General features: G+C 40.9%; 1 protein-coding gene across 1 annotated transcript in view; it reads left to right on the top strand.

Annotated features, from left to right (window-relative positions):
• The first annotated feature begins 2,302 nt into the window (after nt 1-2,302).
• Nucleotides 2,303-24,309, top strand: part of TIAM1 (TIAM Rac1 associated GEF 1) — a 141,360-nt gene continuing 119,353 nt past the window's right edge. The window contains exons 1-2 of the mRNA XM_063094812.1: nt 2,303-2,455; nt 11,171-12,144. Of these exons, the coding sequence (XP_062950882.1) occupies nt 11,182-12,144 (963 nt within the window). The 5' untranslated portion in view covers nt 2,303-2,455; nt 11,171-11,181. The remainder of the gene's footprint in view (nt 2,456-11,170; nt 12,145-24,309) is intronic.

The raw sequence follows: 24,309 nt of genomic DNA, 5'->3' as shown, positions 1-24,309 counted from the left end.
CCAGCTGGATTAATTAATTCCCCATATTGTTCCACAACAAATTTAAGGTGACTGATTTTATCCAACTTATAACATAGATCCGGTTTCAATGAATTAGGTATCATGTTGTTAAGGAAGCCGCATAATAGTGACCCAGCCTGTAGCACTCTGCTTATGGTGGTTACAAATGTTAAATAATAGCAGAAATCATAGTTAATATTTATTAAGAACTGATCATGGGGTAAGTATGAAGCAACTTTTATAACATTATCTCATTTGATACCCATAAGAACCCAGTGGTTTAGGAACTGTTATTATCTCTCTTTGTTGAAAGTTAGACTGACATTTAACCTTTGCCCTGAGTCACCCTGCAAGTAAAAGATTTGACTTACACAGCTAAGATTTAACCTAAAGCATGTATGACTCCAGGCTCGAGCTCCCAACACTGAGCTTGCAATATAACTGCCTCCTGGTGAAATAGAATTCTTTGCAGCTCTTGAAGAAGACTCAGGGTACTGGTACTTCTCAAGTTGCCAAGGCATTTATTCACAAGGCCATGGTGGTGCTAACCCTCTACAAGCAAAATGAGTACTTGTTGGTACATTGCAATCTCAGCATATTTGCTGATTGCAGAAGAGCAGATGTGGGCTCTTCCTTAGTCCACATGATGGATCAAGTCCACAGCAGGGTCACAGGTGGATTTTTTCCCACCAAAATCAGAAAAGAAGTATACCACATGGACTCGGTTTTATTTTCCTTCATGTTTTATAAATAATGCCCTATAACTTTCACCTTCCTCTCCATATAGTTTTTCTGCTTAAGGGCTAGAAGAATATAGATAGAGAAAAAATTTAGTTCTGGTAGATAGAATATGTACTTTTTTTAAAGTATAAAAAATGCATTATCAGTCTCTGTGGTGCAGGTGGAAGGACAGCCACCCGCAGGCCCCTGTTTGCCAGCAAGAATCCAGCCTTGCAAATTATTGGCAGCTGGCACTGTAATGAGTCCATTTCAGTATAAATGGGCTGTTGCTTATTAATTTCTGCCAGTTCCCAAGCAATTCAGGAACTGCTTTGAAAATTTGGAAATGTGCAGAGAGCAGTTTCAGGAGGATGCCTAGGAAAAGGGAATGAACGGGATAGCAATGGGGGAATTATGGAAAGGGCACATATTGTGGGGTAATAATGGGGTGTTGCTGAGAATTCGTGTTCCATTCCCTGCAAGCATGAGTCACTAACTTCATGGTTAAATAGCACACTTTCCAAGATAAGGAAGAACTATAACTTTGCTTATTGTTCTGTTCTGTATGTATGTGTGTATTTATTTACTTACTGCCTCTCTGTGGTTCCTTTGCACAAAATAGTCAGTTTTCTCCATGTTCCTGCTCAAAGTGTTATCTCAGGTTCCTACTTTGCTGAAACCACCAGCCATGGCTGGTGGCCATGGGCAGCCCACAGAGGAATGTCCAGCAGAAAAGTCACAAGACAAAGCCACCCAAAGAAACCCTTCAGGCTTTTCACCTGCCTTCCTATGTGCAATTTCACCTCCGAAGTCAGGCTTTAAAAAAAAAAAGACTATTAACCCTGCTTGTTCCTGGAGCTATCCTTTCCATGTTAAATAACAGTTTGGATATTTTGCCTAAATTCTTTCCCATGTATAGTCTTCACGAGTTTCCTGTGTATTTGATGTTTGCCATCTTAATCTCATTTTATTTGGTAAGATTTATCTTATTTTATAGCATGAGATAGTTGATGTATTTAATTTGGTCTTTTTTTTTTTTTTTACTGTCTTTTAGCATTTTCTTCAACTTCCATGATAAATACTGCTCTACTTTGAGAATAAAGGGGGCTCCCTTATTTCCTTTTGTTTGTCTGTTGAGGCTCTTTGACAGTTAAGACAGGACAATATCTGTTTCTGTTATCCAATATCTTAACCTATAGGGATAGATTCAAATGTTAAAATAACTTAGTTTGTAGGGCTATTTATTACCATAAATGTAATTATACTAATTATGCTGGTATTTATTTATTTATCTGATTTTTTTTTTTTTTTTTTGCTGGCCAGTGTAGGGATCGAACCCCATTCCTTGGTGTTATCAGCACCATGTATTAATCTGATTAAGACTGTCATTTTATAACTGTGTCTAAATGTTGCAACATTTGATTTGGGGTGTTATATTTCACACAAAGTTGATGTCAGAGAATTGATGAAAATGGGTTTGGTAAAAAAATGCCTATTTCCTTCCATCTGGCTGATCATTTCCTTTCTGTTTTTCTGTCCTCTGCAGCCCTCTCCTCTCCAGGTTTTGGGTGTCTTCTTGCAGACTCAGATGAGATCTTGACGGCCACCCTGTTGGGTCGTGACACGCTCCCCAGACCCAGCTGCAGTTCATCCTGACATCATTGCCAACCTCAACATCTAAATGCCACAGTGCTTTTGGGGCAAGCTGGGCTGGGGACCACTGTTGCCTTTTAAGGTAGGTTTGTGTATGTATATTTGAGCCTATATATGTCTGTGTGAATTAACGGAAGTGCTTCAGAGGTGGTCAGATACATTTTACTACAATTAGAATTACTGTGTTGTATGTAGCTCGTGGGAAAAAGAATTTGGAATCACTTCCTCGGATTAGGGTTACACCCATCTAATGATTCAAAAGCATTAGCGTTAAAACAAAATAGAAAAAACAGACAAAGCAGGTGCCTATGAAATCTTTTCTCCCCCTGTGAATTGCCCTCAGGATCTTTTAAATTTATCCCTGAGCTTCACCATCTTTATATTGGATTATGTTTGAAAAAGGCAAACCTAGCTTCAAAATCTAACTTCAAAACAATGATATATATTTTTTTCTGCTCTGGATGATCTTTAAAAAGCAAAAATAAAACGCAGTCAAAATAATAATCTTTTCTAAATCAAGGATCATCTTTTATTTGTTGCAAAACTTTCCTGTTTAGTCTCTTGCGTTAGGGGTATTTGCGTGTGACTTGGCAAAACTCTTCATGGGTTGTAATGATTTAGCAAAAACTTTCAGAACTTTGTCTCGGTTTAATCTTAGCTCTTCCCCCCACTCTGCTCATCTTCAAACTCAGCCTCCAGTAGGGGAAAAACAGGCTTGAAACCAAGACCTCCCACTAGAGTCTAATTTTAAATTTGCAATCTGTTGTCTTGTGATTTTCGTTTCAAATTTAACTTTGAAATAAATACATTTCATCCTTTCTCTTGCTTCGGAGGTCTGTTTTCAAGTCATGGAAAGGTAATCATTAGGTTTATTTTTATAATTTTTAAATACCTCCAGGGAGTGAAAAATTATTATTAATAATTATAACGTATACATCATTAAATGCCTTATGGTTGGATTTCACAATATTTATCAATGACAGAAAAACCTTGCTTTCACAGTTAACTTTTGACTTGAATATGATATGAATTGGATTATGTTGGGCTCACCAATGGGATCTGATGTTTTATATACTTGAAGTATCCTTGTTATAAGGCAGTTCCAATGATGAACATTCCCACAGACAAGAGCTAGACTAAAATTTCAATATATTTAGGTTACAAATATGACAAGTAAGGCATGGTCCCTGCCATCGGCTGATTATAATGAAATGGGAAGGGAATATGTAGAAACCAGACAAGTATGTCAGTGTACAAATAACTGTGCCACAGAAACAGTGTGAGGAGGTCAAATGAAGTGACATTGGAACACAGAGCAAAAGTAATGAAATCCAAGCTACATAGCATTGTCTTTCTCTTAGGTAATTTTCCCAAGCCATCTGTTAGGACTTTGGGTTTGGTGCTGTTTTGTTGTAGTTGTCAGCATAGTGCCCACATCCTCACTCTTCAATTGTAAAAAAAAAAAATTCAGCAGCTTAAAACCTGTTAGCATCTTTTATTTATTTTTCTTTCCTTAAAATGAATTATGTGTGTAGTATAGAAAGTTTAGAAAATAAAGTATAATTGTGAAAATTAAAATGACCTATAAGCACTATGTCTAGAATAGTTGCTTTTAAAATTTTTACACAGATTTATCATGTGTGTATGTGGGTGAAATATTTTTTAGTATTCTTAAAAAAATTTTAACCTGGTTAAGGTCTGTATCTTAGATGTGCATCTCAAATGTAAGTTTTTACTTCTTGAAAATAAGAAGAATTTTGCTTCAGCAATGTTTGACTCCAATGGTAGAACAATCTTTTTGATTATTTACTCCTAAACAGGGCAAGCTCTGACCAGCTGATCCACAAGGCTGGGCTTTGGTCATCTGGATTTCTCTTCTTTTTCACCTATGGGGTGGGATATCCTGCAGTCTGCAAGGAGCAATGCTGGAACCTCTTTTGTCATCAAGGGAATTAGACATCCTAAACTATAAAAATATTATTATTACCTCCTTAGTCTTAAGGGTGAAGATGTTATTTCCAAATTCCCTTGTATCTTTTTCTTTCCCTCCCTGTTTTCTCTTTCCACAATCTGCAGTGGTTGTGGAAGTATTTTTCTTTTGTTCTCTCTTCCCAGGACTTTGACCTTTCTATTAACTGGAATGTTTACTCATGTAGTACTGACACAATACAACATTAGAATGATTAAAAACATAGTGTATATGTTATGTGTTGGATCATAAAGGGCTTACTTTCCTTTTTTATATATGTTCTATTGCTCTACTCAGGTATCATCATCGATGTTTATAATGATTTTGCATAGACATTGCAAGCAGTTCCATTTTTAATTTATTTCAAGAGTGTTTGCCTTTACTCAGGAAGCACAGTTATAGTAGCTTACTTTAAAAGTCTTTGTGTGGTAATTCCAACATCTGAGCCACATTGGGGTTGGCATCTATTCATTGTTTTTACTTTTGAGAACTGTTTAAGTTTTCCTGGTTCTTTGGAATGCATCATGGACATTTTGAATATTATATTGTGAGACTTCAGGTCTTGTTAAAATCATCTGGAGAACATTGATTTTTCTTTGTTCTTATTTTTGTAGGCAATTAACTCGACTGGGTTCAGATGGCAAGTTCTGTCTTACTTTCAGTGGGTGGAAGTTCAGTTCTCCAAACTTCTGTTATGCTGCTTTGGGTCTGTTCCACTCATGTGTCACTCATGGGTTAGTCTGAATGTTGGGCTGGGGTATCTATCATGATTCAGTTCTCAGAGTCTTTGCCATCTTGTTTTGGGTTAATCCCAGGCATATGCATCTGAGGGGTGAGCCTGAGACTCTGTGGTTATTACATAGCATTAGGGGATTTTCTTTTCCATTTCTCTTTTCTTCTAGATCCCCACTTACTCTCTGGCTTACAGGGCCCATTTCTGGTTCCTGTGGGCAAAATGACAGGGTCTGTCCTGGAGTTTTTGCTGCCTGTGCCACAGCTCCACTGGGTGCTTGCCCTTGGTGCAAGACTATGAGAGAAATTACAATAATAAAAACAAAACAGGGAGCACACTCTTGCATGGTTGGCTTTTTCAAGTTCTGACTCTCTTCCTTCATGTGTCTGCTTTTGTTTACTTTTTGGTCCAGAGTTTTTAGCTGTAAGTAGTGGGGGTGAGAGGGCCATAGAGGCTTACTCTATCTTGCTGGCACCAGTTGTTAGGAATTCATTTTTGTTTGCTACTTTATCCCAAGGTAATAAACTTCTACCTCCCTATTAACCTCACTTTGGACTGTTGGCCTGTTTGCTTTTTATTTCTTGATAACATTTTGCTAGATGATACCCAATAAATGCTTACTTTTTTTTATGTCCTATTTTATTGAAATTAAAATATTCTAGGTGCTTTTCAGCTAAAAAAAAAGAAGTGTGTGTGTGGGGCACTTAAATACATTTCTGTTGGAAGAATCCTTACTTTAAAACTGAAGTTTTCTTTAACCAGAATATTTCAGTTAGGTAAGGCTTAGTTTGTTTGTTTGTTTTAACTTTTTATTTTGAAATAATTATAAATCCACAGAAAATTGTACACAGGAAATACAACCATCACCCAGTTTCCCCTAATGGTTCTATATTACATAGTTATAATAAAATAACTAAAGCCAAGAATTTGACATTGTTTCAGTGTGTGTATATAGGTCTATATCATTTTACCACATAAGCTGTAACATGCTAATAAATCTATAAAAGCAGTCCCTGAGGAATGGCCACCTATCTGATGTATATATGACCAACCCTAATTAACAAATGTTTGTGCATATTCATAAATTCCTTAAGATACCTTTTCACTCTTTCACTGTGTATTTAATTTGACAGGATTGAAAAGCATTTAGTATACTTACTCACTGAAAAATTTAACTCATCGCTTTTAGAGGGAGATCATGGTTCTGGCAATATTGGAAAAGTCACACTCATTTTATTGTCCATGATCCCTGTCTCTAGGAGCTCCTGTGGGATCTCTCCATCTTCTGACCCCATTCCACTTTCAAGTGACACCCCTGCTCTTCATGCGACTGTTTCCCTTGCCCCATTTTCTCTGGGTCATCTTAGGCTTAAGATGTTACACTTACAAGTTACAAGTTACACGTTACCCTTGCTACCCTGACTATGGAGAGGTGCCTGCTCAACTCTTAACTCCATTCCTAAACATCTGCATGTCAGCTCCAGAAGGAGGAGGAAGATGGGGACTGAGGCAGGAATTCTGTGGAATGAGAAAGGAGTAAGCCCTTAATCCTTGTCCCAGGTCACAGTGAAGCACAGGCTGAACCCCTTAGACCTGATCATGGGTCAGGGCGATCTCAAACCTAGTGGTCCAGAGTGAGAGACCTACACAGTCTGTGGGTGGAAGGGACCCAGAAAGCAGCAAGCTCATTGGAAACCAGTATTTCCTCCAGGTACCCGAGAGGAGAGATGAGCATATTTAAGACTTCTGTGTGTTGTGTCCTGTTAACATTGTGGTAATGTTCTCATATATATTTTATTGTAGTTGTATAGGTTTTCACATTCTAAAGTGTCTTTTGTCATTCATTCATTCATTTTTTTTTTTTTTTAATTGAGCACCTACTACTTTTCAGGCTGTCTTCTAGGCACTGAGGATATAGCAGGAAACAAGATAGGCAAAGCTTTCAGCCCTCCTGACCTGACACTAGGTTCTAGTGGGGAAGGATAGAGAATGAAAAAGATAAGTAAGTGAAATATATTGTTTGTTACAAACATGAGAAATGCTAAGGAGAAAAACAGAATAAGAAGTGTTGACTTCTGTAAGAAGGATTGTCATTTTAGATAGAGGGGCCAGGAAAGGCCTCCCTGAAAAAGCAATCTCTGATTTAATGTCTGAACAAACTTGTGCAGTGAGGTGGGCAGATGCTAGCAAGGAAGAGGTTTCCAGGCACAGGAAAGAGCAAGGGCCGGGGCCTTGAGGCAGGGCAGGGAAGCCAGAACTGAGAACATGAAACCATACTTGAAGTTTAAATACTGAGAGTTGTTCTGATGGTAAAATCTTGTCCACTACCTCCTACTTACCCTCTGAATGTGCCAGCTATCTGGAACCACTAACATTCCACATAAGTCAGTCAGTCTGAAATTGAGAGTTTTAATGAATTTCAAACTGGTAATGACTCCTGGCTTGAGATCTGGTACCATTTTTCTGACAGTCTTTATTTCCATCTCTATCCCAGTGTTTGCACTTCGGCCTCTCCTTGCCTTGAGTATTTTCTCTCTATCTTTTATTGAAATGTATTGATTGTATATATTTGGGGGGTACAGAGTCATATTTTGATACATGTATACAATGCGTGATGATCAGATCAGGGTAATTAGTATATTCATCATTGCAAAACCTGATCATTTCTTTGTGATGCAAACATTTGATCTCCTCTCTTCTAGCCATTTGATAACATGCAGTTAATTATTATTGATTATAGACGCCTAGCTCGACTATACACCAATAGAATTTATTTTTCCTCTCTAGCTGTAATTTTGCGTTCATTAATCAACTTCTCACTTACCCAACACCCTCTTTCCTGCCTCTAGTAAACACAGTTCTACTTTCTTTCTAAAAGTTTCATGTATAGGCTGGCTGGTTAGCTCAGTTGGTTAGAGCACGGTATTATAGCACAAAGGGCAAGGGTTCAGATCCCTGTACTGGCTAGTGCCAAAAAAATAAATAAATAAATGAAAGTTCAACTTTCATTAATTAATTAATTTTAGCTTCCACATATGAGTGAGAACATGCAGTATTTCCTTTTCTCTTTTACCTAGTGACTGTGTGACGATTATGTTGGTAAGATACTGATCATTCACTTTTTGCTTTTATTACTAAAATGTTCATAAATATTTATTGACTCCTTACCATGAGTGGAATATTTCTAGTCTTTGTAGAGGCTGCGGAAAAGTAAAAGACACTTTCTGCTCTGAAGTTGTCCAGGCTATGGAATCAACAAGGTCTGTGCAAATGTAAAATGTAAACCCGGTTTTGTTTGCTTGAAATAAAAATAAATGATAAAGGTTAAGTAGGATCCAACAGGAAGAAATTAGGATGGTGGAAGTGGCTGGCATTTTACATTTGTACATGGAAAAGATTAGAACTTGCAGTTTACCAGCTTTCTGGGTGTTGCCTGTGGGGTAGGAGTTATTCCTGAAAGAGGACATTGTGTTTCTTGTATGCAACGAGCAATTTTAATTTTTATGCTTATGTTATTTCAGAGACCACTGACCCCCAGGGGCCTTTATGGTTCTCACTAACCTTTCAAGAAAAGTTTTCAAATGAAGGGGCATTTCAGCAGTCCCTAGAAACTTGTTTTTCTTAACTTCAGTTGCTTCAAACTTCCTGCTGATTCTTGCTTAGGTCACCCCCTGAGATTCTCTTGGTAGGATTTAGGAGATTTGGCGTTCATCTCTAAATTCTATTTCTGAAGATAAATGTGGCTTCTTTCCTACCTTGGCTGGCTGAGCAGAATCTTGCTACTAAAAATGCTATTAATATAACGGAACTGTTCGTGTGATGCATGGAGTGTAATAATTCCTGAATGTTGGGGCCATTTCCTTAAGGAAACCTCTTCTAAGGCTTTTAACTTGATTAGTTTTCTGTTGGCAGGAACAAGCCTAACTAGAAAGGTGTTGTTGAAAATATGTCTGTCAATTTACATTTGCAAACTTTTGATAAATATGATAGAGGGGGATTAATCCCAGCATATTTGAGGTGCTACTTTAGCCTTTTCTTCCATCCAGTTTCTGTCACCATAATTCTTTCCTCCTTTAAATGTAAACCTATGTGATTTCTAAAATGGGGCTGTGATGAACATTTGTTCTAAATCTTTTATTATTTATTGGTAAAACATATAGTTACATAGACACATCTAGGTACCATAATTCATACTTTAAAAAATTAAGAACGCTAAGAAATTGGCAATGGCCTTTAGTGTTACCGAAATGTGTATTTATCTATTTTACTCATAAAAAATGTAGCAAGTGCTATTCTTAGGAATTCAAATAACATAAACAGTTGTGCGTGGACAGTTGATCTTTTCATTTTCCCTATACTTAAATTTTTATCTTTTGTTTTGTTTTGCTTCTTAAAGATACCAGCCAGATAAGCATGAACATATTCCTTTGAAATGTATTTGCTGCTAGTAAAAAAGAGATTCTCTTTCTTGGAAAATTCCCTCTGAGAACCGTATGATGTGTGACCTGATGGGGAATGTTCCAGTATGGGAATAGATTAACATCTGGTGTCTGTATGAGTTACCTCTGAACTCACTGGAACATTAAATGGAGGTTTTCTCTTCCTGTTACCACAAATTTTATTTCAGAAAAGATGTGCTTGTGAGAGTTTAAGCAACATTTTAGACTGAACAGTTGGATTGTGGTGATTCTCGGCTCAGTGTGAAGGTATATTATATTCCAGGCTGTTTCAGTCTCTTTGCCGTGGTCATGGTAATATCATTTCCCATTTCTCCATAGTGCCTTTTACTTTTTAGTTTATTGCATGTCTTCCCTGGCTAGAATATCAGTTTCATGTGAGTAGGGAATTTGTCTCTTCTGTTCTCTGCTATATCTCTGGCTTCTAGAACATAGTTGGTTCTCAGTGCGTATTTTCTGAATGAATGGCTTTGTAGGTGGTTAAAAGAACCAGCTCAGGGATATGCCGGCTACTCTATTTTTCTTTTTTCCTTTCTAGCTGTTTTCACGTGTGTTATCTTAAGTGTATACAATTTGAAGTGCTATCGAGAGACCTTGCAGAGCTAGGAGAATAGGCTAAGTAGAGTCACAATTGTCAAGATTTGAAGATTTTTCTCTTTCCCACTGTGAGTAACAGAACTGTGTCATTGGGTCAGTGAAAGAGACTGGGAAAATGTGAAGGAGGGACTTGAATTAACCTGGGTCACCCCAAAAGACTGAATCACATTTAGTGGTTTCATAATGTGAAATTCTGTTTGCAGGGCACTTTGTACCAGATTAATGTTTGCAGGTTGGATTAGCTCCCAGAAATAAATCCATTAGGCTGCTGCTAAGCAGAGAGTGGGGTTTCTATTTCGTTTTGCCCATCCCCCCCACCACTGCCTACCCCCTCCAAGAAAAAAAACCAACCAAACAAAAAACCCAAATCAAGGTTTTTGGAATGGTGTGAAATTAAAGCTGAAAGCTTTTTTCTTTTCAACTTTGATTTATTAGGAAAAGTTGATTGGACTTACATTTTGATGTTTTCCATTATTGACTGATTTTGAAATATGAATAGAGTCCAAATAGAAGAAGAAGAAAAAGAAAAAAAAAAAAAAACCATTGGCCGGGAGAGTGGGAGGTTACCAAATACACCTCAGAGTTTTGTTTTTTGAAATATATGTATAATTTTAAACAGAAAATTACTTATTTGGTGGACACCTGTGTTTGTACTTTTAGAGTTTTCAGTTTATGGATAGGAATAGAATTTTGAAGATCTAATTGTAGAGTTTGGGAAGGAAGACAAGGTTAGCAAAGTTGTTGGCTGTACAAAAGCAACTCTGGCATGCCACCCAGGCATCCACCCTCAGGACAGAGATAAGTACTTATGTGCTTATTTCACATCTCAGGGGGCAGTCTCAACAGATGATGTTAGTTCTCACCTGCTACCAGGTAAGAGTCCAAGTACCTGCCAGGTGCAGGTAGCAAGTTGTGTTGTTACCTGAGCCCCATAAGCCAAGGCTTCTGCTCTCCCTGCACACTGAGCTCTTTTTCTAAAAGCCTACCTGTATACTAATAGTGACTTAATTATCACCTCCTTGTCTTCTGCCTTTGTTACAGACCATAAAACCATGGGAAACGCAGAAAGTCAAAATGTAGAGCATGAGTTTTACGGAGAAAAGCATGCCAGCCTGGGGCGCAAGCACACATCCCGCTCGCTGCGCCTCTCACACAAGACCCGGCGTACGAGGCACGCTTCCTCGGGGAAGGTGATTCACAGGAACTCCGAAGTGAGCACCCGCTCCAGCAGCACCCCCAGCATCCCCCAGTCCCTGGCCGAAAATGGCCTGGAGCCCTTCTCCCAAGAAGGCACCCTAGAGGACTTCGGGAGGCCCATTTGGGTGGACCGCGTGGACATGGGCTTGAGACCTGTGTCTTACACCGATTCTTCTGTCACTCCCAGCGTAGACAGCAGCATCGTCCTCACGGCAGCCTCTGTGCAAAGCATGCCAGATTCGGAGGAGAGCAGGCTTTACGGGGATGACGCTACATATTTGGCTGAGGGAGGCAGGAGGCAGCATCCCTATACATCCAATGGGCCCACTTTCATGGAGACGGCGAGCTTTAAGAAGAAACGCTCCAAATCTGCAGACATCTGGCGGGAGGACAGCCTGGAATTCTCACTCTCTGATCTGAGCCAAGAACATTTAACAAGCAACGAAGAAATCTTGGGTTCCGCGGAAGAGAAGGACTGCGAGGAGGCTCGGGGGATGGAAACACAGGCGAGTCCGCGGCAGCTCAGCACCTGTCACCGTGCCAATTCCCTGGGTGACTTGTATGCTCAGAAAAACTCTGGGGTGACAGCAAACGGGGGGCCAAGGAACAAATTTGCAGGCTATTGTCGGAATTTAGTGTCTGATATTCCCGATCTTGCAAACCATAAGATGCCACCAGCTGCTGCCGAAGATACTCCTCCGTACAGTAATTATAACACACTTCCCTGTAGGAAATCTCACTGTCTCTCTGAAGGTGCCACCAACCCACAAATTAGCCATAGCAACAGCATGCAAGGCAGAAGAGCAAAAACAACTCAGGTAAAGTGATTGAAATCTGTTTCAATATTTTGGAAATGGTGCATGACTCTTTAAGTGCATGATTTTGCTCTTATAAGATTCCCATCTTTTAATCAGATTTTACCCTGTTTGGCTGCTGCAGCTGGTGCCACTTCTCTAAGAATTCCTCTCTCTTCTGTTTTGCCCCTCTTATAGTTCTGTGGTTAAAGGGTGGGGATTAAGGGGAGTGTGTGTGTGTGTGGGGGGGGGATGTGATAGGAGTGGGAATAAAGCTGGTAAGTTCATACTGGGAGGCTGCCTGTGCTACTCAGTTTTTCAACAGCATCTCACTTATTCGAGCTTCTTTTCTAACTTGGTCCTTTCTGGGGACAGACAGGAATGGTGGGGCGTGGACTCTTGGAGCTTATTTCTTCACTGCAGCAGGTGGGAAGAGGTTAGTTGGCGGCTGGCCAGGAGGAGGCATTTTTAATTCAGGGAGGGCTCTGGTCACTCGTCAGCTTCTCTCAGGGGTTGGCAGCCTCACTGCCTTACCAGGAGCCATTTCAATTTCCTGTGCCTTGCGAAGCTGGCCAGCCCTGTCTCTGGAGGGAGGCGTAGCGGAAGGAATAACATGGGTGGGTTCCAGTTCCTACTTTGCAGCCAACTAGTTGTTTGACCTTGAGCAAACCCCAACTTCTGGTTGTTCCTCTGAAAAATGGGGATAAGGATGCTCAACTTGCCTGCTTTGGGGGTCTACCACATGACAGAGTGTGTGTGAAAACATTTTAAAAAGACTTAAAAAGTATCTTGCTAATGCAAGGAGGATCTGTTACCTTAGATTAATATTAGGATAATTAATATTAGGATAATAAAATATTAGGCATTTAATATTAGGATAATAAAATACTGAGCAATCTTGCATTCCTTGGTCCATTTCTGGTACTACTGTTCCCTGTGGCAGTGGTTTGCAGAATGGTGCCTTAGGTTAAAAATCCAGATGGGGCTCATTTGCCTTGAAAGGTGTGTTAGCCACCAGGGTGACCAGCAAACACCACTGACCTGACCAGTGGAGGATGGGGCTGCACACTCTGGCCTTGCTCCAGTGCAAGTCAAATGGGCATTTTGAGGTTCAGTTCTGCTAGAGAGGGGTTCTAAATAAAATGGGCAGATGGTGGAGAACCTGGGGGGCCAGGGGAAAGAAAACTGGCATTAGACTGTTCCTGCCCGAGGACAGGTTTTGCTGATGGTGTCCAAGCCAGGCACCCTGTGGCTCCAACTCTTCTTACTTGGGTGACTTAGGGCAAGTTTCTTGAAGTCTTAATGTCTTCATTTGTCAAATGGAGATAATAAGATTTTTTGAGAAAATGGAATGAAATAACATGTGAAGCCTGGTATTTAGGAAGCAGCCAGTAGGGTAGAATTTGTTAGGTGTTGTTATTTTCATCACTGTTAGTGGTGTTATATGGCTTGAAGACCCAGGGCTGTTTGGTGTTTGTATCAAAATCTTGTGTCATACAAACAAAGTTGTTAAGAAGGCTGAACCTGTGGTCTGAGAAGGTGAGCATGAAGCTTGCATCGAGATGCACTACCTGAATTTTAACCCATTTCATTTCTGAGTTGAGATTATAACGGCAGAATAGGTGCACCCCTCCACCCCCTGTGGTCCCTCTGCCTACCCTGTATGGCCTACTCGTGCTTTGTCCATTTGACAGGGGTCACCTGAAAGGCACTGAAGGACTGTCTTGAAGGCATCATGAGATTGGCATTGCAGGACTGATTCAAAGAAGTGGTCTGCTGGCCTTTGGAGTTTGGGGAAGGGTGCATTGAAATAGACTATTAAATATGGAACATCACCTTCGACTTTCACTTTTACCTGGAACAATGCTAAGTTATCACATACTCTATGTAAGATTTGCAAGGGATACCAGGCTATATTCTTCAGCCTTTCTCTTTCCATGGTTCTAACACTGGGGGACAGCTAGACCTCTGCTCCCTCCCACACCCAGCTGCCTGATGGGATTTGACCTTGGAGTCAATGGCTACTCCCAGAAGAGGGCAAAGCAAAGCAGTTCTCCCCTCCAGATCCAGTACCACTGAAAGCTGTCACGTGTAATTATTATACGAAATTTCCGTTCTTTGGCTTGTCACCTTCCAAAATTGTTAATATATGGAAGTGAGATCATCTAAATTCGGTGCCTCATAAAGTCACTGCTAAGGCATCTTAATATAATGCAAAGTGCAATGGACTAGGAATCCTAAGAAGCACATTTGCATCCTCTTGTCTGCTTATCCATACAGTGACCTTGGGCCGCTCACTCCCTCTTATGTGCCACAAGATCCTTCTCTGTCCAGTCTGAGTGACACCAGCCTCCAAAAGGGCCATTAGGAGAACCAACTGGGATACTGTGCACAGAAGCCTTTTGCGGAGCCTATAAAATGAATGGAAATATTATTTTTGTATTGACTTTATATGTTGAGTGAGGATCTTTAATGACTTGAAACAAACCCCAGAATTATGCACAACACTATCCACCCGCCCACATTTCCTAGTCTAAGTTTGGCATGCTCATCCAACGCAATTTCTTGAGAGCCCACTATGTTCCAAACAGTGTATTTTAAGAGACAGTGGGTGTGGAAGCTTCCTTGAAGAAAATTCTTTTTTTTTCTTTTTCTTTCTTTTTTTTTTTTTTTAAATTTAAAGTTTTTGACCCAGAGGACCTCTCCAGTGAGCTTGAATCAAGATATTAAAGTCTCCTCAGCTGCCCTGGTGATGCAGTTGAATCGGTAATAGTCTTGTCAGCAGTTTTATTCCCCGAAAAAGAGTTCCTGGCAGACATTTGGCCTAAGAGCATGTCCTCTAAGCCTGGAAGAAAATACATTTTTTTCTGAAATAATGTGAATGATTTCATGTGATTTAAAAATGATCAAAAAAGTTTTTGGCCATTCTTCCTGTTTTTGTATTTGTTCAGTAGTTGGATGTCTTACTGAAATGTGAAGGCAGTGGAGTTCACATTTAGGTTGTGAAAAGTAACATACTATCTGTTGCAGTTTCTGGCACACAATTATTTATTTATGTATATTTGAGCATGTGTTGTGTGTGTGTGTGTGTGTGTGTGTGTGTGTGTGTGTGTGCGCATGCACCATGAATAAAAGTTTGTATTGCAAGTCAGTACGGGTAAAGCCTCATACGATTTGAAGCAGAATTTACTGCTAGTGCTTTCTGTAAAAGCACATAATAGGTTGGATTTAATTGATGGCTACTTGTTTTTTTGGCCTGAACTTTACATTCTTTGTATTTCTTTGGTTACAGATAGAGAAAGGGGCAGCCCGGTGTCATGCAAAGAAGAGGTTATCAGCATATCTGAGCTTACAAATTTGAGCCTGTTACCTCTTGGTTATTTAACTTCCAGAGATCTCAGTGACTCTTAATTGAGGCTGGTGGGAGGATTCTATCAGGGAATGAATGGAAAACAGTGTCTTGCACATAACAGATGCTCAATAAATAGTGGGTATTTGTTGTGATGGTGAAGTTTGAGTTAGTGTTCTAGAGTTCAAAAAAAAAAAAGTTCAGCTCTTCTGCATCTCAGCAACAGGGGTGCCGGAGAGAGAGAAGTCTGCCATTTGACAGAGGGTCCATCTTGTAGCCAGGTTCTGTGTTTCTAGGGGAAGCTTTGGCTTGGAACCATTGTGCACACTCGTGAGGAGAGCTTCATTCATCCACTTGGAAGATGAGAGAATGTGGCACTGCTGTACTGAGCTTGTGGCAAGGAGCCACAGGCTCGGGTGAGCTGCAAGGGGATGTATTCTCAGAGCCCCTAGGCCAGATGTGGCACTTGTAATTAGGAAAGTGGGTTTGACTGACCCATTTCCCACCCCTCAGTATTCCCAGAAATTCTTCACACCATGTATGGAGCGGGAATGGGATAATGCAGAGCTCTCAGCCAGAGCTTAGGGACCTTGTTGGCCGGTGACAGGGATTCATTTCAGCCTGATTTAGTTACCAACTTGTTGGAGCGACCTCACAGATCACCTCTCCATACAACTTCATTGCTTTTCAGAGGAGGAAGAGGATCTAACTAAAAAGATTAGGTGCCAAGTTCTCACAACTGGATTAAAATTCAGGTCTTCTGACTCACTGACCAGGGCCCTTTCTTCAGGGTCTCCCTCCCTGTTCCCCCACATCCTACCTCCCCAGGCATGAACAGGTTTCAACCTAAGTGTCCTCAGATTTTAAAATCAAACCCTTCCAGTCTGGTACAGAAACAAAAAAGGGCTTGGCTGAAAAGAAAATTGTTATTGCCCACTTCTGTTGCAGGAAATGGTGGTTATGGAGAGAGACGAGGACAGCTCTAGAAAGAGCCCTCCCTGATGCTTGCTGCCTTTGATAAGCAAGGAGATGGGATAGTGATTTTAACAGGATAGGGGGTGCAGCCTTACTGGAAAAGGATCTTGAGTTCCTAGAAAAATTGTGTTGATTTATAAAATTTTATTTTGTTTTACAACCTAGCTTAACGGCCCAGAAATAAGTTTTTGTCCCAAGCTGAAAAATTGACATCAACAGCCAAATGATTCTTAACCTTCGGTCACAGACTCCTTTGAGAATCGAATGAAAAATTTGGACCTTTTCCTTAGAATAAACAAGGGCCACTCTTCTGCCTATTATTTCAGGAGGTCCATGGGTACCCCAAAGTCCATTTAGAAGTTTCTGGTTAAGAACTTCAGGTTAATTCTTCATGAAACAAAATATTTTCATGTAAAAGCTATTTAAAAAAAAAAAAAAAACAATTCTCTCCTCCTTCCCTTTACCTCTATCTCTGTGTGATGCTATTGTGTGTGTGTGTGTGTGTTCCTCTTTATCTTTTTTTTGCTGGCATTTAAGTTAAGCAATGAGATATTTATTTTGAAAATGAGCCTATCCATATCCAACAAGATTATCCATCTCCTTTGCCAAGATCTTTTTAGGAGGAGGAGGGGAGGAGTAGGTAGTTGAGGGATGGCTATGTCAGAGTTTTCAGACCCCTTCTTTCAGCCGGCACTCCTTATCAATGGATTACGTATCCATGGATTCAACCAATTGCAGATAGAAAATATTTGGAAAAAAATTTGTGTCTGTACTGAACATGTTCAGGCTTTTTTTTCTTGTCATTATTCCCTAACTAACACTACAACTATTTGCATAGCATTTACATTGTATCAGGTATCATAAGTAATCTAGAGATGACAAAGTATACAGGAGGTTGTGCATAGGTTATATGCAAATACTGTGCCATTTAATATCTGGTACTTGAGCATCCCAGGATTTTGGTGTCCAAGGAAGTTCCTGAAACCAATCCTCCACAGATATCCAGGAACAATTGTACCTTAAAAAGTACTGCAGACTTCAAAGGTCTTCTATTTGTGAGTTATATCTATAAATATGTATTACAGTGGAAATTGTACCAAATGTAAAAAATACTTATTAATTCATTTTAAAATCTCAGTAAACCCATTACATGTTCACATAAATACCTTTTTATTTAAAATTTTTTATTCTCTAAAATAGAAAAAAATGTAGTGAGATGAGAGGCATTGTTCTGTATTTTTGCAAACTCTATGACTTCTGGTTTAGCAGAAGATACCAAATTCTCATTCTGCATCCACTTTCTTGCAATATTCTGTGTGGTTGGACTATATGAGCAAAATCTGGTCTTTGTTGGAAAAGAAAGGGCTTTAGGGACCCTGAAAGTATCTCAGGGACTCCTGGTCCATACTTTGACAGCAGCTCATTTATGATGTCGCTGTGAAGCCAGCCTGCTGTGAAGGTCTGACAGGGTCTCTGCGGAGCCCAGTGGAGAACTTAGGAAACATCTCATAGGCTTTTCACTTTGTCCCTTAGGCCCAAGTGGTCTTTGACCACATGTTGACAGAGAATCTAGCTCGGGCCCCAAGGTAGCCCAATATATCTCCTACTTTCTCTACTTTAAAGAAAAGTTAAAGAACAAAATTTAAATGAACTCTGGTTGTATCCATACAAGATATAATAAAACTAAACTGCATGAAGTTTGCAAATTTAAGCTTTATATCTAGGACTGATTTGTCACCCCAACTTTAGTTGTGCATGAGCTGAGCTTAGAAATGACTAAACCTTTAAATCAAACTAAAATGTTTTCCCTGTTTTGAGATTGTGGTGGAAAATGAGTTCATTCAACAATTATTTTTGAAGTGCCTGCCCATGCCAGGTGCTATTCTTGGCTCTTGGGATGTGTCAATGAAAAAAGATTACTGAACTCATGGAGCTAGTTGGAGTGAAATGGGGGTGTGTGGCAGAAAATGTTAGCACAATAAGTAAATGATATACTATGGAAAAAAGACAGAGCAAGGTGAGGAAGAGCAAGTGGTGGGGAATGTGAGTGGCAGTTTCAGATAGGGTGGGTAGGGTGGGCTACGGAGCTGCAAGGTGGGAGGGTGCCTAGTACATTGGAGGAAGAGCAAGGAGACCAATGTGGCTGGAGTAGAGTTGGGGCAGGGGAGAAGAGATGCTGCAGAGAAGCTGGCATAGCAGTTGGAGGAGGGAAAGAGAAGACTTCGAGCTGTTGAAAAAGAGGAACTTGAGTATTGCTGGAAGTAGAAAGGCTGGGAAAATGCCCTGGGATGAGGTCTTCAGTTTCACTGGTGGGTAGGTGATAATGCCGGACATTTGTGGAGGTCTTGAACGACACAGTCTGAAGAGTCCTCCATGTTGCTTCTGGAAGATGTACCTGGCGATGGTGTGCAGATGGATTGATGGAAGGAACAGAGTTTGAAGAGAGAGCTTATTGATGAACCAGGGATCTGGCCCTAGGGAGGGAAGAAAAAGATGGGGTGTGAGATCTATTATGGGGTAGTTAAGAGGGGAAGGATGACTACAAGGTGGAAGGAAGCACATACACAGAAAAACAGATGAAAGGAGAGAAGATGATTCACTTAACTTAGACATAAAGAACTCTCTAGTCAGAAGTTACCTGAAGCAGCATTTCAAGCATTTGCCAACTTACTTTGGAATCCCTTTTTAGAAAACGTAAGAATTTCGCTTCCAATGGTTGTAATTGAGAGGAATTGTGAATCATTCCAATTGGGACTCATTAGAGGAGAGGGAATGGGTGTTGGAAACATAAAAAGTCACTGAGATTTTTGCCTTGGGAAAGGAAGAAGAGGGAAGATAAAGTCGATTTCCTATTTCTAGCAAATCAGGAATGGCAATTATTAATAATAGTGCCCAATAGTTACTTATTTACAGTGTAGGTAATGTCACCATTTTCTTAGTTTATTGTGCTGTGTTTTGAATGTGAAAATAATTAAAAAGCCCTAATTAGTATTAGTTTCACACCAGCCTTGGTCGCCTGTTTTCCCCATGAGACCTTGTTTTTCACAGGTTCCTCAGACGAGCTTTTTCCCATGTTGGTGCAGGAAGCTAGTCACTGAGGTCAGGCCATGCCTGCTCTCCTTGGGCTGAGATGTCAGTAAGGCTGAAGATGGAGATGACAGTAATTACAATTACATTTTTGAACAGGTACTATGTGCTGAGCACAGTTCTAGACACTTTCCCTGGGTTAACTCAATCTCACAGCATCTGATAAAGTGTCTTACAAAGTAGACACTGTTGTTATCCCCCTTATACAGATGAGGAAACTGAGGCAAAGATTGGTTCAGAGTAAGTTACCTAAAATTGATATTTGCTGTAGTGAGATTACCAAAGGAGAGTATACTGAGTGTATCAAGGAGAGAATACTGAGAACCAAAAATGGTATACCTGTGTGTGTATGTGTATGAGGGGGGCACCTACATTTTAGGAATAATAAGATGATAAACCAGAGGAAGAACACTTTAGAACTTAACAAGGCAGAAATAATTCTAATTCAAGACTTCTGCAGGTCAAAATTTCCTTACCCCACTGAAACACAGTGAATTCTCCTACATTATATTTAGCTTCTCTGCACAGGTATATTAAAGCTAAGCTGGATTCATCAGGGAAATTAAAGTGGCCAAGGAAACCGTTTCTAATTGCATTCGGTTCGTAACTACAAGTGACCAACTGATTCTACTAGTCTCTGAATTGTCCCAGAGCCCTTGCGCTTTGTAGCGAATTACCTTGTTTTTCAAAACTGTGTCCGCATGTCATCAACACAGAAAACCTGTCCCTCAGAGTATTTGTTAAGTCTCCTGTGGAAACAACTTGAGTCTTACCACAATATGTCATTAGTCCACATTCATGCTGGGTGGCCCTCCAGTTTTAAAGGCAGTGAAAACAGTCTTTGAGGTTGCCTCTTGCCTCCCCTATTTTGGTATGGGAGCTCATTTAAGCATTTATTGCCCAACCACAATGGGTAGGAAAACTCTTGCCCAGCAGCTGTTGTATGTTTTGGGCTACAGCTGGTCACTTGTGCATCCAGTAGAAAAGTGCATGCATTCATTTTGGGAAACTGCCAGTGGGATGGAAACTGGCGAGTGCTCTGAAAATCTGGTTTGGGAGGATTTGTCCTGGGAGAGCAGGATTGAAGAGCCTCGCTACCCTGTGAATGTTGTTTCTAATCGGAAGTCTCTTCAGTGGAATGTTCCTAACATGGAGAGAGCTGTTTACTTTGAGCTGTTTTCTGGAAATCTCTGCTGGATCATGTTGGGAATTATTTCTCTATTTACCTAAAGTCTTACCATTTTCCTTGATTTCCTCGGACTTTTTTGATTAAAATTTAGCATTTGGCTATTCTAGGACAAACCAGATACTAAGATGTTTAACTAGATGATAAGGAACATACCTTGCTTTTACTACAAAGAATGCTGAGGCTCCCATGGGACTACCCCTGGTGTCAATCTTCTGTATTCCTTACTGCTGGGAAGAGTGGGGAGGTTTGCAGTGCTTCTGGGAGTGGGGAGTCAGGTTGCTCAGGTGTGAAGTCTCCTTGAGACTGAAGTGGGTAGGAGGAGAAGCCCTTCAGAAAGATGGCCATCAAGACAGTTTGCATCACAGTGAGGGAAAGAAAGAGTAGTGTTGAGTAGTGCCTCTGGCTGGGCCATCCTCATTTCCCATGATGCTAGGGAACGGGCTTCTGGGTATTTGGGATATCCCAAGCTTCATGACTAAATGCAGACTGGGGATGGGCAGTCAGCATCTGTTTTCTAGTGGTCTGGGCCACATATCAGTGGGGGGATGTGTACCACCGAACCTAATTAACCACTTATGGAGATAAGGTGGAGTTGTCTTGGATCGCAGATACAAGATCATTCCCCAGAGATGACACTGAGTTGCATGCTCCAAAATTATGCAGGCTCAGCAGTGGCCCTCTTACCTGGAGGAATCACTTCTTTGCTAAGCTTAGTGACCATCCCAGAGCTGAACACACACAGCCTGGGCCATTGCAAGGTTACAGCATCAGTTGGCATGAGCTGATGTTCAGGTCTCACAAAGTGGTGAGGATCCATCAAGGCCTTAACTTTTAGCTTAAATAGAGACATAAGGGCATTCATTCTGTAAAAGGGTGAATGGTTTGTGGAATGTAGTAAACTATAGAGAGACGTGCTCTTGAGAGTTGGCCTGTCCTGGCTGTGCCTCTTTTTCCCTCACCTTTTTTTCATCTCCTCCTTCCCATTTCTTCCACTTTCAGGTTTTAATGCTTTGCCAGGCAAATACATGAACAATCACTCATTGTTGGTTAACAAAGAGAGAAGACATGGAGTTGAATATTTAGGCAGGATCTAGTCTGGTGCTACCTGCTGCTGAGCCCTGCAGCCATCATATAATAGTGGAAAAGGTACTTGGAAGCACTAGTTTCAACTTCCCATCTGCCACCAGCTAGACTTGTGACTTTTTGAGCCCCAGCATCCTCATCTGTTAATCAAGGAGATCATTTTGCAAGGTTCCTTCCTGTTCTGGAGCTCTGGGAATTACAAGATATGGGAGGTCAAGGCATTCTGTCTTTGTACCGATGTCTCTCTCTCATAGACTAGGGATGTTACCTGTGTAGCTTATCTTTCCCTGTTTTTTAAAAACTTATTTATTTCTTTATTTATTATTATTTTTTTACATTCTAAGATGTTAGGGAGCAGTTGCTGGGGAGGGGGAGAGAGGAAAGGGGAGGGAGGTGGGCTGGGAGGACCAAGGAGCAGGGTGGGTGAGGTGTGGTCGAGGCATCCCTCTCATTCTGCCAGGAGAGTCTAGAGAGCTTATGGTGGCAGCTGGGTGGTCATTGCTGGGCTGGATGTGGATGTGAGGGGGCGTAGCTGAGGCCCTTGGCCTCTCCATGCTCTGGGCTCCAGTCTTTCCCCGTCTTATAGAAAAGCATCTTACCTCTTTGCATTTTAGAGGAGAGTAATTATAGCAGATTCCTTCATGCATACCTAACCTTCTTCAGAGAGGAATTGATACATGCGAAAATGAATCCAAGAGTTTGGGAAATTCACAGACTCCTAGTCTTCCACAACTCATGGTTGTCTTGAATAATCAATGATATCAAATATTCTTATTTTCTTATATCAACAGAGAAGTATATGGTTAATTTCCCTGCCAAGGAGAAATGTGGGTTGATAACAGTATTTGCCTGTTTGTGTAGAGGATTTTTACCGAATGGATCTGGGTCCTTCATGACGATCCATGCCTGTTAGTAGACGGGACAGCAGATAACAAAGTGACTGGCCACTAATTACAGGGGTCTGCATCTGAGCTGCTTCTGTGGTTTCTTTGTCCTCATAAGTCCCTCTAACTCCCAGAGGTCTAACCTCCATCTGCAATGGAAGTGGTCCTTAGACGCCTGCTCAGCTACCTCCTGCTACTGTTCCACCCACACCCCACTTTTTTTCATGTCTGGCTCTGCACCTCTTTTAGTTGCTCACTTGGTTTTTATTCCTGATGAAGGTGAACTTGGAACAGTTGTAATGTATAATTGACTGAGATTCTTGGAGATATGGGCATAGCACCTATCTGGAGTTTGCGTGGGACAAGATTAGTTTGTGGCATGGCTCGTTCTGCCCCATTGCCTTTCATCAAATATTTGAGCCCAAAGCATTCATTTTTTATGGCAATTCAGAGTATCCTGTTAGTTCATACATGTTTGAACCATAATTAGATTTTGATGAGATTAAAGCCTCAAAAAAATGGTGAAACCACCTAACTATGTTACTTTGCCATCTCTACTATGTCAGACTCATGTTGCTGTTCTCTTTCTTTGGGAAACATTAGTCTGGTTTTTTATCCATAAGACTGTTGAGCTGTCTTGCCCAGTATTGCTGTCATTATCCTCCCTTGATTACTACCATTATTTAATTATTGTTTATGAAAATGCCTGTAGCACTTTGGAGCAATTAAGATTCTGATTTAAGAACAAACCTGTCTGTCCTGGAAATGTTCACCTCGAGAGCAGGGGCAGCTTTGGAAGTTCCAAATGTATTTAAACTGGGAATTGATACCCCCAGCATTTTGGCAGTTGCCCCAAGCTGTCACTTCGCCCAGGGGCAGTGAGTAGCCTGCTTTGGGCTCCTAGCATCCCAGTTTTGAAAGGGTCAGGTAATTGGAGAGCACGACTTGGAGCTGTGGGCCCCACAGACTTATTTAGCACAATGCGGAGTGAGAGGCTGCTTGTTTTCAAGAAGTGAAGCTGATGAGAGCATGCGGACTCTTGCCTGCTCCTGGGATATGGGGCCTTGCTGGGTGAGTGGGTGAGGTGGTGCACTAGCTATCTTGTGAGTCACTTCATTATAGAATAGACTCCTAAGCAGGCTTTTTATTTATTTCAAAAAAAAAAAAAAAAAAATCAGCTGGAAAGACCCAGCTATGCATTGTAACCCCCTACCTCCAGAACAAGTAACTAATCTGCCTGCAGAATTTCCTGGAGTTCAAGGCAGGCTGATGAGGGTGAGGGTGCTGAGCTCTCTCAGCATGGAGGTGGTAAGAATCTCAATAGCTGATTTGCCAATTAGTTAATTATCTTAGTTAGATAAATGACAAGCTCTTAGATGTGCTCCTTGTTTCTTTTCTATTTGTTGAACATTCCAAATTGTTTGCCTTCATGCAGGGTGTCTTAAGGTTTCCCCAGGGGCTCTGGTGCTCTGCTGGCGAGCTGGGTCTGGGCAGGTCCAGGGGTCAAGGAGGAATTGCTCCAGGAGTGCTGGGGAGCAGCCATGCCCTGGGTGGTCGGTCCCCTGATGCTACCCGGGCTCCTGGGATCCCCTCTGCATGATGCCTGTCTTTTTTCCCCCTCT

Source organism: Cynocephalus volans, chromosome 1 (genome assembly GCF_027409185.1).
Source record: "Cynocephalus volans isolate mCynVol1 chromosome 1, mCynVol1.pri, whole genome shotgun sequence".
Taxonomy (NCBI): domain Eukaryota; kingdom Metazoa; phylum Chordata; class Mammalia; order Dermoptera; family Cynocephalidae; genus Cynocephalus; species Cynocephalus volans.
This window is presented reverse-complemented; position numbering and strand designations above follow the sequence as displayed.